Source organism: Pogona vitticeps, chromosome 1 (assembly GCF_051106095.1).
Source record: "Pogona vitticeps strain Pit_001003342236 chromosome 1, PviZW2.1, whole genome shotgun sequence".
NCBI lineage: Eukaryota > Metazoa > Chordata > Lepidosauria > Squamata > Agamidae > Pogona > Pogona vitticeps.
In genome coordinates this window covers 208,009,080-208,021,971 of record NC_135783.1, presented here as the reverse complement: position 1 = coordinate 208,021,971, position 12,892 = coordinate 208,009,080, and the positions used below count along the sequence as shown (strand labels likewise).

At 40.0% G+C, this 12,892-nt stretch overlaps 1 protein-coding gene across 5 annotated transcripts in view; it reads right to left on the bottom strand.

Annotated features, from left to right (window-relative positions):
* FIGN (fidgetin, microtubule severing factor) overlaps positions 1-12,892 on the bottom strand; it is a 160,974-nt gene that overhangs the window by 505 nt on the left and 147,577 nt on the right. For all 5 annotated transcript variants that reach the window (XM_078394731.1, XM_020804378.3, XM_020804377.3 and 2 more), the window contains one exon: positions 1-9,730. This exon is cut by the window's left edge and continues 505 nt beyond it. In XM_078394731.1, coding sequence (XP_078250857.1) covers positions 7,482-9,730 — 2,249 coding nt within the window. In that variant the 3' untranslated portion in view covers positions 1-7,481. The remainder of the gene's footprint in view (positions 9,731-12,892) is intronic.

The window sequence follows — 12,892 nt, the reverse complement described above, 5'->3', positions numbered from 1 at the left end:
AATTTAAGCTTTCATCATCTAAAGCTTGTCATTTTTTTCCAAGAGAAATGGATTGTTCCTTTTTTTTAATGAGTGCAATAATATCACATTTAGCTTCGGCTGATGCAAAATAATGCACAACAAAAATGATTTTGAATTTGCTGAATAAATAAGCAAAACAGTACCAGAAGAATCTGAAGAAATATGCACTATAGAGGCCTTCCCTCTCCCTCCTCAGAGGTCAAAAACTGGTCAAACCCAACACATTGTTTCAATTTAAGCAAATAAAATCAATATGGCCAGGAAAACAAAGTGCACTGAAATGTTAATTCAGTTGGGCTTTAACAAAAAAATAATAATACTATAATAATAATTTCTGTCCCCAGACATGTATTATTAGTTGACAAGAAATATGGCATCCCTCACCCAATAAAGCAAACAAACTGGGGGAGGGGGTGAACCCACCTCTTAATCTTTACACTAGACATTTCAAGACAATGATATTCTTTCAAGAAACTGCAATGGAAAGGATCTGACGCTACTTTGTTAATGGAACTTAAAGAACAGATTGTCGGGCATACCAGGAATTTTCAGATACATTTCTGTATTCCCATCTGTTAGAGTTGTGGATTGTCACAGTTCATTTGTTTTTTGTTTTTTGTTTGTAAAAAGATCCAGGGTTTGCTGACAAGCAACTCGAAAGGTCCATGCATTGATTGGGGGTGGTTTACCCATTTCAGTATTTTCTTTTTTAAAAAAAGTAGTAGAAGTAGTAGTAGTAGAAGAAGAGAGGACAGGGATGGGGAAAGGGAGCACACCCAAGTTATATTCTTCTCCTACAGTAATGCAAAAAGCTGGCCGAGACAAAAGGGAGGGGAAGGAAATGATGCAAAAATAAATAATAAAATATAAAATACTTCATACAAAGTACTTCAAATGTGCCATCCATGTACAATTACTTCCAAAAGCAGACATGTTTATAAAGCAGAATCAGCAATAAAACTATTTGATTACAGAACACACGAGCACTTTGACTCCATGGCTGCAATCCTGTGCACATTTGCGCATATGTAAGTCAATTTCAATGGGATTGAGACATGTGTAACATCATGCAGGATTGAAGCCCATATTTTAAAGTCCTTTGGGAAGTGCCTCTTTTTTGTTTTGTTTTGTTTTTGGTTAAAACCTTACAAATGCAGTTTCTTTCTTTTTAGTACACAGGGAGTGAGAAACCTACAGTGTGTGACATTTTTTTACATCACTGAAGATAAAAAAATAAGCATTAAGTACTGTCATTTGTTTTCAGTTTCAAGAGCCAGATTGCACTGTATGTAAGTTAACAGGGTACAGTTATAGAATAGAGCCATATCACCCAATGCAAAGAATGCTTGAGAAATCTCACCATTTTTTTCCCTCTCAAATCGGGGTTCATCATAATAAAACTGCATTTTCCTATAACATGCCAAAAAAGTGGGACCTTGATAACGATCTGCACAGTGCATAATTTCCTTTAAGTTCCTTTAAGCAATCTTGTGTTACAAGAGTACAATTAAAAGTCCATCAGTATCCCAAGTCCTCATGCATTATCTACCCTGCCACACTTTGCTAATGCGTCTTATCGTTTCGCTTGTTAATACTGTTCAGTGTAGAGACAGTCTTTCTGAGGTAGACTGTTCAAGTTCAAGGACAAGTCTTTCTTACGAAATGCATGACATTCAAAAAAAGACAACAAATAAATACTACATGTACAATATGTAGCAATGAGGTAGAAATGGTTTTAAAGAACAATGTCTGGATACACACCCAACGTGGTGGTAGGGAAACACAAATGAGAGGGGGGGAAAGAGAGAGAGAGAGAGAAATCTGAAATAAAGAAAAAAGGGGAGGCAGAAACTTAGCGACTGCATATAAACCACAAGAACAACAGGAAAAAACCCAGAAACATGCACACACAAAGTTTAGATGTAAAAATAAACTTTGGAGTCTTTGTGTATTGTAAGCAACAAGAAGGAATGACTATCTTCCCCATCTTTGTGTAGAACAGAACAGTTTTATATATATTTAACATTCTATAGGACTGATTCATATATTCTCACACAACTCTGTAGCAAGGCTGACCCACACTGCCGACATTCTACATATCACCAAGACTGGGAGGTGAAATTTTCCTGCTTTCAGTCTAATTGTCTTTGACAATTGCAGTGCCTAGTGTTATACTTCTTGTGTTGTATTTAAAAAACAGGGGAAAGAGTAGAGACTTGTTCATTAAAGATGCAGTATCCCTGGTTCACAAAAATGTATCTGGCAGGTTGAAAATCAAATGTCAACCAAAGGTCTTTGCGAGTGGGAGATTCAGTTCATGTATTGACTAGTCCCCAGTACATCTCTCTCTCTCTCTCTCTCTCTCTCTCTTTTGTTGTTGTTTTTGTTTTGGTCAAGGAATATTTCTAATTCTGTGTTTACTAATGTGCTTCACTTATCAATCTGCTCAGAAAACACAAAGGTTTAGTCTTTTCTTAGAAAGAGAAAACAAAAAAACCGCACTCTTTAAAAAAAATAAAACACTCGCACATATACAGGATGAAAAGGAGTTACTCTTGCACAGGCCATGTTGATCTGTCTGATACACAATCTATCAACCTTTTGTTCATATATGTTCAAGTGAAATGAATGACAGATGCATAAGCGTACTTTTGGGTAATTCACATGTATGCCAACTGAACCTGTGCATGAGATGTTCTCAGTAGGCCATGGCTTCCTAAGGAAGAAAGCAAAGATACAAGGAATACGCCTTTTAGAGGTAAGATAGTAAATTCTCAAATGGGCACCAGGAATAATTCCATTGAACTGATGGACTTACACTACAAGATTCTTGGTGTAAGCAAAATTTAAATCAACTGTAACCTGTTATTTCTGAGATCTCATTTTTATAAAGAAAATCTCTCAGTTTCATAGAATGAGTGCTGTGTTGATTAGAATGAAGCACATACAATGGTACTTATAAATGCTTATCTACTGAAAGTTATACACATTTTCCGGCAGTAGAAACCTTTGTTTGCAGCTTTTGACATGTAAACACATTACCATCTACCAACATCTGTTGGAATTAATTGGGGTTTTTACACTAGATTATCTCCTTTTGAAAATTGCCTAGCAAAGTATTATGCCAGCCCATATAAAATGACCTTGTACTATTTTACAGAGCATAGCCCCTGGACAGATGATCTAGCTTTCCCAGATGGTGCTTTGCCTATGTGTTTTACTGGGAGGTTTTATTTTCTCCTTGATGGGTTTGAAATGCACAAGAAAACCCATTTTATCCATCTATCTGCATTTGAATAGAATACAAATTGACTAATAGAAAAATATTTTGTGCAAAAGTAAATAGCCTCAAACTGCCTTCACATTCCATTGATCAGCTCAGTCAGCAAACTTTTGACTACTATCTCTAATGATCTAAATATTTTTGGGGAGAGGAGCATGCCAGACATATATGAGCATTTCTGTATTATAAACTCATACAAAGGTCATGATACTACATTTTGAATTAGCATTGATAATTTGGATAGCAGAAGATTATCCCTTGCTTTGACTGTTGGAATTGTTATTATAGTTGGAAAAAAGAAGCTTCATCTAATGCAAAATTGTATTGACCTATTCAGGCATAAGCATCATTTTGTAAGCCATTGCAGCCGATACAAATAATAGATGCCTACCTGAAACAATTCACACAATTTTTGAGCAAGCTATGAAGCTGAGCTACTATGCCTTTAATTAGTTACCAGTTGCACAAAAGAGAGTTTGTCACCTAGAGCTTTAATGGTGGGAGAAGCTGCAACTACTACTAATTATCCTTTGTTTTTGTTTTGTTTTTTTTAAAAAGGCACAAGAGAGCTGCATAATATGGAATCTGGAAATCCTAGCTGAGAGTATGTTTTGTTTTTACACACTATAGGAATGGAATCCACAGTTTTAACCAACTGAAAAAGGTAAGAGACACCTTCTTACAGGATCCATTTTAAATGCTCAAATCATTGCTATATGTTTGCTGTATCGACTTCCTCACAAAAGGCAATCTTCTCATTCATGGCACACCCAAATATCCTGGAAGCTTAAGCCCCAGGATCAGTTTCTTTTGTAATGAGACATATAAGGGTAGCCATTCCATACTGAAAAGAATGCAGCAGTATATATATATAAAAAAGAATGGCCTTATTCACATTGGAAGTATGAATGCAGTTGCTTCCCACCCAGTGTAAGGGTAGTTTGTTAAAAATGAGCGAATGGGGTCTGAGCACACTGGACAAAGGCTGAGTGATTCCATTTGCCAGGAAACCTCCATTGGCAGAGAGCTGAGAGAATGTTATATCTTGCCTCTCACCTATGGAAGGACGAGCGGGTAAACAAAACTATTCTTCTCTCGCTAGGTAAAACATTCTACCCCACTAGCTGCAGCTGGCTAACAGTTGGGATGGAAACACAATGTTCTGGTGCTTTCTGCAATTGATGAGCAATGTAACATTCAACGTTGTTGCTGTTCCTAAAACAAATTCTCCCAATGTTGCTTTATTTTGGTCAGGTTCACAATTTTGCCTGTTGTCTTTAGAGGTCACTCAAACAATAATTTTCTCTTCCAACATGCATCATGTAAAGAATCCAAAGTAAGCACTTCCTTCCAATTTCATTTGGTTTGGTTTGATTAAAACAATGGGCAAGGGAGCTAAAAAACAGGATACTGCGTGGAGCCGTGTATAATGTTTAGTGTTAATAATATTGATTTAGAAGGATGTATAGATTTTGCGATGTTAAGTATGAAGCTGGTTTTTCAAACATATTGGAGGCTTTTAAATGAGCACAGCATGATAGCAGACGCAAAATGCAGTGTCCCAAAGATAGAAGATTGGTCAGCAATCTGCATCAGTAAACTCGTCTGCCAGATCAATATGCATCTACAGGAAAGGAAATCCTTGTATCTCCCAAATAGAAAGGAAAATATAATGGAAGAGATATAAAGGGGCAAAAGGGAGAAAGGAAGGCATTCACGAACCGAAAAAGGAACGCATCTATTAAGATTTACTTTATTATAACCTCAGTGAAAGGCACAGTTTGTTTCTTCAAAAGGACCTTCTGCCTAAGAAAAAAACAAAACAACTAATAAGTTTAGAGTGAAGAAATAGGAATGGCTAGAATGTACATTTTGGGTTTTTTTTCCCCTTTGTATAGCAACAGACATTAAAAGAGGCATTAAGAAATTAAAATGGAAAGGGTAATCAGAAAGAAAATGCCAGCCAACCACTCATTGTTAACTTTCTTATCCCTAATGTTTCAGCTGAATAAATGTCAAGTGAGATAACTGGACAGTAGTCTTAAAGACACAAATAGCCAGTTAGCTGATTTTTTTTTTCTGTTTAGGATTTCAATGCATTTATTTCATGTTTTTGAAGGTATCTTACTTAAAAGTAACATTAAATGCTAGTGATTTGCCAATGTTCTGCTACTTTCTTAAAGCAAACAAAAATTACGATAAAAAAGGAGATTGTTCTGCTCGTGCAAAGGCTTGGGTTTCTACAGGGTGCAGAGATATTGACAACACAAGTCAGCTGTCATGAAGAGACATTAAGGAATAAAAAGAAAGACCAGGTACAATGGGGACACCAAGTGAACAAAATGCCACACATTCTTGACAGCCTGTCTTTCCAGAAGGAAGACTCGACAACGTTTGTCCTTGCTTCGCAATGGGCAGAAGAGGAAAGAGGCTTCCCCCCCCAAGAGAAGGATCCTTCCTTTCTTCCCTCTCCTTCCCAGCTTCTCTCAAGTTGTAATCCTGAACATACATACCAGGTTCACTGAACAAAATACAATGAAATTCTGAGAGAGCATGTGCAGGATTGCACTGGTAAATCATTAAACAGACTGGCATCCGGGATGCCGTCTAGTGGACTAGTCTTTGCTTTCTCAGAGAAATGGAACAAAAGCTGAGGTAGGAATAGAAGGGTGGACACAGCTTGCAACGTTCCTAATGAACATGGGAATGATTATAATAGAAGAAGAAATGCATACATGAAAATAAATGAAGGACTTTTTATTTGTGTGTGGAAAATGGGAGGTTGAAAAGCACGAATCCATTTTAAAGGTTCGTTTTTTTCCCTTGCTCTTTCCGTGTTTCACTGTCTACTGCATTGCTGTAAACAGTGCTGCAACTTATAAGCTCTATCAGTGACCTAGAATGATTTTGTTCTACTGACTCAATGAAATAATCAGGACACTACAGCTCTGACCAAGATATAAAAGCAGTTGGAGTCTCAGGTAATTTGCCTCTCAGAGTCCTAACTAGATGTTGCCTTTGACTGTCCCAGATGATGATGTAATTCGACAGGGTGGCTTTCTTATTGTCTGTGCACTTGTCACAAAATTGTCAAGGACTAAGGACTTTCACACACTACTGCCACAAAAATTCTCTTGCTGTCTTCTGATCCCAATCTTTTTAAAAGAACCATTTCTTAAAAATTGGGATACCCCCTCTGTTTCTATTTCAAATGGTTTAAAGATTAATTTATAGCACACTTCAGCTTGCTCCTGGATACATTCAAAGTATTTCTCCTTGTTATTTTTTTTTCCAACAGTTGAGGTAAACATACATATTTAATATAAAGTAACATTGAAGCCTAGCCTATTAACTCTCAGCAGTACATAGTGCTTTCAACACATTCCTTTGAGGTACTGTACAAATCACAATCACTTTCCTGAGTTTTTTTTCTTTTTTCTTTTTCTTTTTTTTTCTTTTGCGGACAGAACATTAAAACAAATGAACTGCAGAAATTAAGGTCCAGATTACCATGACCCTGTTTTACCTGTTCTCGGTTTAATACTTCAGAACAGACAGGATTGAGGAATACTGTTGCTCTCAGACTAGCCACAAACAAAAACAAAAGCAAACAAACAAACAAAAAAAATTACAACCTGGTTCTCTGTCGCAACACAACCATTCCTTTCTTTAGTCCCATAACATTTTGAAGTTAAAGCTCTTTATATTAGCACATGCCACCAATGTCATTGTGAGGCAAACAAAAAATAAAATAAAGAAAAAAAATTAAAATAAAAGCACCACTTCAGGCACTTGACAGCAACTAAATCTCAAGAACAGCAGAATGGAATCAACACACAGGGTTCATGTCCATCTAAAAATCAACCCACTTGGCTCCTTGCTCCATGCTGAGAGTGTGTCGTCTAGCCTGAACAGAACGGAGCATCAACAGATGCTTTCTGTCATCTGTGACTTTCCAGATCAACAGCTCTTGTCTGATGCACTATTCCTTCAAGCTTACACTGGGCTCTTTAGGTGCAAGGTGATCACTGTTTTTACCCCCAGTACCCTTTCACAATTTTAACACTACTGAAAAGGGCTCCGTGCCCTATGTAACAGGTGTGTGTCTATGTATATATATATGTGTGTGTGTGCACGCGCACCAACATTCATTACATTTGTTTTTTTAAAAAAAGTGTCACTGACTGCAACCAAACATTTTGTTCCATTCAATGTATGTATCGAGCTCCTTTTGAGATATGCTTGGCTGAATCTTGCAGAAAGCATTTTCAAAGTCTTGATATGTAACAGGCCTCAGCTGGCTGGGCATAATGGCTGAAAGGTCTGTGGCTGGCATGGCATGGAGCGGGCCGACTACCGCTTCCTGACACAAATGAGCAACATCTAGTCCCGAAAAGCCTTCTGTACGCTGGACAAGCAGTGCAACCTCCTTGTCATTGAGACAGTAATTGTGCTGTGAGAGCAGTTGTACTATTATCTGGTGCCTCGCTGTGCTGTCAGGAAGTGGGATTAAAAGTCGTTTCATGAAGTACCTTCGAAGAGATTCATCTATTTCTTCCGGTTTACTGGTGGCACAAATTACTACTATTTGGTCCTCAGCAGAGGTTAGCACAGTGTCCAGCTGCATAAGGAACTCGGTTCTCATCCGACATACTGGACTGTGTTCTTCATTCACTTGGGACGAAAGGAGCACATCAATGTCACTGACAAAAATCACGGAGGGCTGGCGACACCTTGCCACCAGGAAGGAGGCATGAACAATTTGTTCTCCTTCCCCTAACCACTTTGTGACAAGACCAGAGCCGGTGATTTTGAAAAATGTGGCTCCCAGCTGGCTAGCTATACATCGGCCCATTAATGTTTTGCCTGTTCCCCGAGGTCCAAAGAAAAGGATGCTCCGAGGTAGAGCAGTCAGCCCATTGAACGCATCTGACCTCAATACTGGCCATAAAACCTCCTCTTTAATGACAGCCTTTACCAAATCTAGACCAGCAATGTCATTCCAGTCCACAGGAGGTCCTTGGTTGATAATCTCATTGGTTACCAGGTCAATGAGGTGCGCGTCAGTATTCTTCAGTTGCTCGTCCACAGAGTGGCTGGATGAGGTAGCTGCACGAAGTCCCGGGCCTTGCATCGGGTGGGGAAGGAGCTGCCTATGTTCGTCACCGTGTTCGTTCATGACTGGGGAGCTGTACTTCCCAAACGGTTCACTTGCCCTCGACCCAAGTGAATTTTTAGTACTGCTGTAAGAAGGGGGCGTCAGAGCCCGGCTGGACTGGCTGAATTTCCTTTGCTGTTCAGAAGCCATTATCTGCTTTGTTGGCTTAAATGCTAAGGACGACGGCTCAGCATTTCTGTCAAAGCCATTCCCTCTGTTGGCATTTGAAATGCTGTTGTCAGGCATCCTGTACATGGGACTTTGTGTAGATCTCTGTTGGCCGTAGCTGTAATTTCCATAACTGGAGTCCATCTCTCCTTGTCCTGCCATGTAGAAAGCTTTCCTTTTGAGAGAACTGGCTGAACTGTTGGTCAGGGCAGACGGGGCAAGGGGTGTTAAGCCGTGACCCTGGTAGGTGTAACCAGGTACTGTGGTAGGGGGAAGAGGAGTTGGGGCAGGAATTCCTGACGGCAGATATGCTGAGGGAGGAGGGGCACCGCCAGGGCTATAGCCAGGCCCAACGGCACTTTGAGGGGGATAACTGGCAGATGGATAGGTATAACTGGAAAGGTTAGAGGTCCCATTGTAGCCTGGCACTAGGGCTGGTGGGGGAGGGGGCGGCGGGGGCGGCTGTAACAGGCCAGAACTATGCAGTGGGGATGGGTGAGGCGAGGGAAGTGCAGGTGCTGTCTGGCCACTGTAACTCGTATGCAAGTAAGATCCATTGTATCCCGTGGCATATTCCTGAGATGGGAGCCCTGAATGCAGACTAGGTACAGTATGACTTCCACAGGTACTACTAGAATAGCTAGGTTCTGTCAGGTTACTGGCCACCCCAGGTGAACTCCCTATACTGGCAGAGACATCTGCTGGCGGGAGGGCAGTACTTACTCCAGCTTTGCTGGCAGTAATAACATCGGGAACACAGTTCATAGGGTAGACACCCTCAGAGTTCAGGGAAGGCTGCCAGGGTTCACTCTCACTCTTGCGCCCATTCACCAGCCCCGGCGGAGGCTCTGAATAGTTACTCAGCAAGGGCCGTTCGGCTGGCCCCTCCAAAATGCCAGAATATTTTTCTGCATATTTTTTAAGCAGATTTGAGGCAGTTAGAGCAGAGATGTCATCATTAGCCCAAGCATACTGGTAGGTGCGCTGCAGGTGTCCACGGTAAGCTTCTACCTTGTGGGCAGGAGACCGCGTCGTTGAAGTGATATCAAAGTGCTGCTCTGGCCACTGGGCATGCTCTGGCGTCCACTGCATCTTCAAGCCTGGGATTTGGGGGTGGGGGTGGGGAGAAGAAAGGAACAAAATCAGCATGTGGCATGGAGAAGGCACTGGGAAAGGCATCTAGGTACATATACTTGATTCCCCCCTGTACAGGTACAATGACTGTGCTTAAGACAAGAGCTCGTTTAAAACCATAAACGTTTAAATTATCAGCTAGGCTGCCACCAGTACACACAGACACCGACACCCCTGTCTGACATACTTTGCTAATTCAGAGGAAAAGAAGTGGAAGAAATTATTTAACCTAGCTGGGTGGATTAACTAAAGGATAACCAGGTGTATTTTTAATCTCCCCCTCCCCATATAAATTTCATTAGTAGGTAACATGTTATATATCCTAAACGGTCTCATCTTCCCCATCACAGCTCCTGTTTTAAATTTTAAGAGATTTTTTTTCCCCCTTAAAAAACCTACGAGACACAGCTGACAGATCACATCTAGGATACCTTTCTTATTTGGTGCTGAATACCTAGTTAGCACAGTATAATGCACCCTGCGCAGAACAATATGACACAGACATAGCAGGTCATTCCATAATCCAACTCTCATCTAAAGTGGTCCACGACAGTTTCAAATCTGCTTCGTGGAGTGCAGCAAAGCAATCTCCCAGGCAGCGCTCCGTTGCTTTCATCACACAAAGCCTACAACTCGGTATGAATTACAACTGGCTGCTCTCTGCTTCGCAGTTCTGTTGTTGAGCTCTGGAAGAAAGAGTGTGTGTGTGGGGGGGGGAGAGAAGCAAAGCCCAAGCATCACTCGTATTATCATTTCGTTTGCTCTCCTTTTCCCTTCTTCCCTATTCCAACTCCTCCCTCCCTGCCTCTTGTGTATGGGTGGTGGGTTGGGGGAGGGGGGAAGAGGAGGCACTAGAAAAGAGGAATTAAAGGTGGAGCAGTCACTAAAAGTTCAATGGGGTGGTGGTGGTTTGGGGCCTGCAATTTCTCACTGTGGTTACTGCTTTAGCACAATTGTTTGTGCCAAACGGAATCTTTAGTTAGTTTTATTTTGATAAAATAAACAAGCCGAGTACTCCAGCATTAAAAGAAAAGCACCTTCCAAACCTACTTGTGCATGGTAATCATTATTAAGGCAGGCCTGAGTTAAGTCATGCTCATTTTACAAAATAATAAAAATAATAATTATTATTATTTTTTTTTTTGGCAATCTGTCTTGTGCCCTTTGGCACAGAGGTTCTCACGTGAATTCTTGCAATTCCACTCCCCAAATCTTGGCTTTTCCTCCCCAAACCCTTCAGCTCTCCCTTTCCTGATTCCAGCATACTTGACATGACCAGTTTAGCTCTGCTGAGATAGACCTAACACAGTATATAGTTTTGCAACAGAATGGCATGTTTATTCCCTTCTGATTCCCTCTTCCTTGTTTGCACATCCGTTGCACCAGACACAGGAAGTTAATTAGCAGCATGATGCTGTGCTAATTGTGTTAATTTACAAGGTTTTAGTCAAAGAGAATCATGCCAGGGCTGGCACTGCTGTCAGGTTTCCAGCTTAATGATTAAGAAATACTGAAAACAAGGTGGGAAGAATTGCAGTAATTACACAATAAATTAATAGAGCAACAGGATTAATTTGTAAATGTATTTTATTGCAGTTGTGCCTGTTGGAATTGGGATTATTTGGGATGGTGGGATTTGTTGACAACATTCACTTTTTTTTTTTTGCTGATCCATTTAGGCACATAGGTAAGGATTTTAAAATATCCCTTGGTGTTTACCTCTTAGTATCAAACAATAGAAGTCTTTCTTTGTGTGATAACATGCATTTTTATCCAGAACTTCAACAAAAATTTGGCCAGCTTCTCAAGATTTGATCTGTAAACTCAAATATTCTTTTCAAAAGCATGTTTCTTCAAAATAGGCTTCCCCCCAATTTTAATAAAATTGAGCAAAGTTGTACAATGATTTAGTTTTACCTTAAAAAAATACTGTCAGCAACTTATTAGATAGGACTTTGAAACAGCAAGAGCAAGTCAGAAGCAGAGTAGCAACAAAACTTCAACTCATTTGCCAGAATCCTATTAATGATTCATGCTTGCATAAAGGAAATTGCTTTACGTCATGGTGGCAAATCACTACTCATTTAAAAGAAACTGGTTGTGTACCCCAGCACATACCCATTCCCACAACTGGACATGCAACCAGCACGATGCTAATGACCAGCAATTTGCCACCAACACTTATGTGACTTCCCTTACATCAGCGTAAACTGGCAATAAGATTTGAGACATTTTAAAAAAGAGAATTAAATGTGTCCGCTACTCAAAAGTTCTTAAAAAAATAAACCCACACATTACTAATCTTTTAAAAGGAGATTTACGGTTCTAGAGTTTCGATTCTGAGAGATTACAGAAGACAGAGGAGCTCAAATTCCAGATGGGGAATCTTAGAGAACAAATTAATGCTTCTTTTGATATGTATGAATAAAAAGGAGCTTTAGGGCAAAATCCATTTGACCATAGGCATAGCTCTGCCCAATCTCCATCGAGGGGTTGAGGATTATGGAGATTGCCTATTAAAACCAAAAGGGGTTCTGCTCTCACAAAGTAGTGTGTGAGGGTACCTTAGACTTAGGGCACCTCCTAAAACAAGCTCCCTAAGTTCCATACCACTTCTGTATGGCTGTTTCATAAGAAGAACAAATGAACAGGGTTCTGTCCATAGAATGCATTCAGATGCATCCTGCCATGCAGATGTTCTGCAATCATGGGGATAAATTACTTTTGAAAAACTAGAAGTTAGAAATAATGACTTACATGTAGCTAATTCCTTTCTGCAATATCTGAGTGCTAGGACTACAATTGTAAAATAATGACCAAAATCTTTAGTATAAGCTGCATTGTAAATTTCGGTCTGTTGCTCCCTGGTAAATAAAGTGTCCCTTTTGCAAATCTCTGTTTTGTGTGTAACCCCTGAAGAACTGTGGCAGAGGTGTTTATTTTACCAGGGAGGAGTGGACCAAAAGTTGCAATTTGCCTTATGCTAAACAATAGGACTCGGTCCAATATTATATTAGAAGATGTAACATAACAAGACATCTCTCTGGTTCTGCTATGAAACTATAACTCTTTTAGACATTTTGGGTTTTTTTCTGCCACAGCCAGTGGTATGTAACATTCAGATTTTT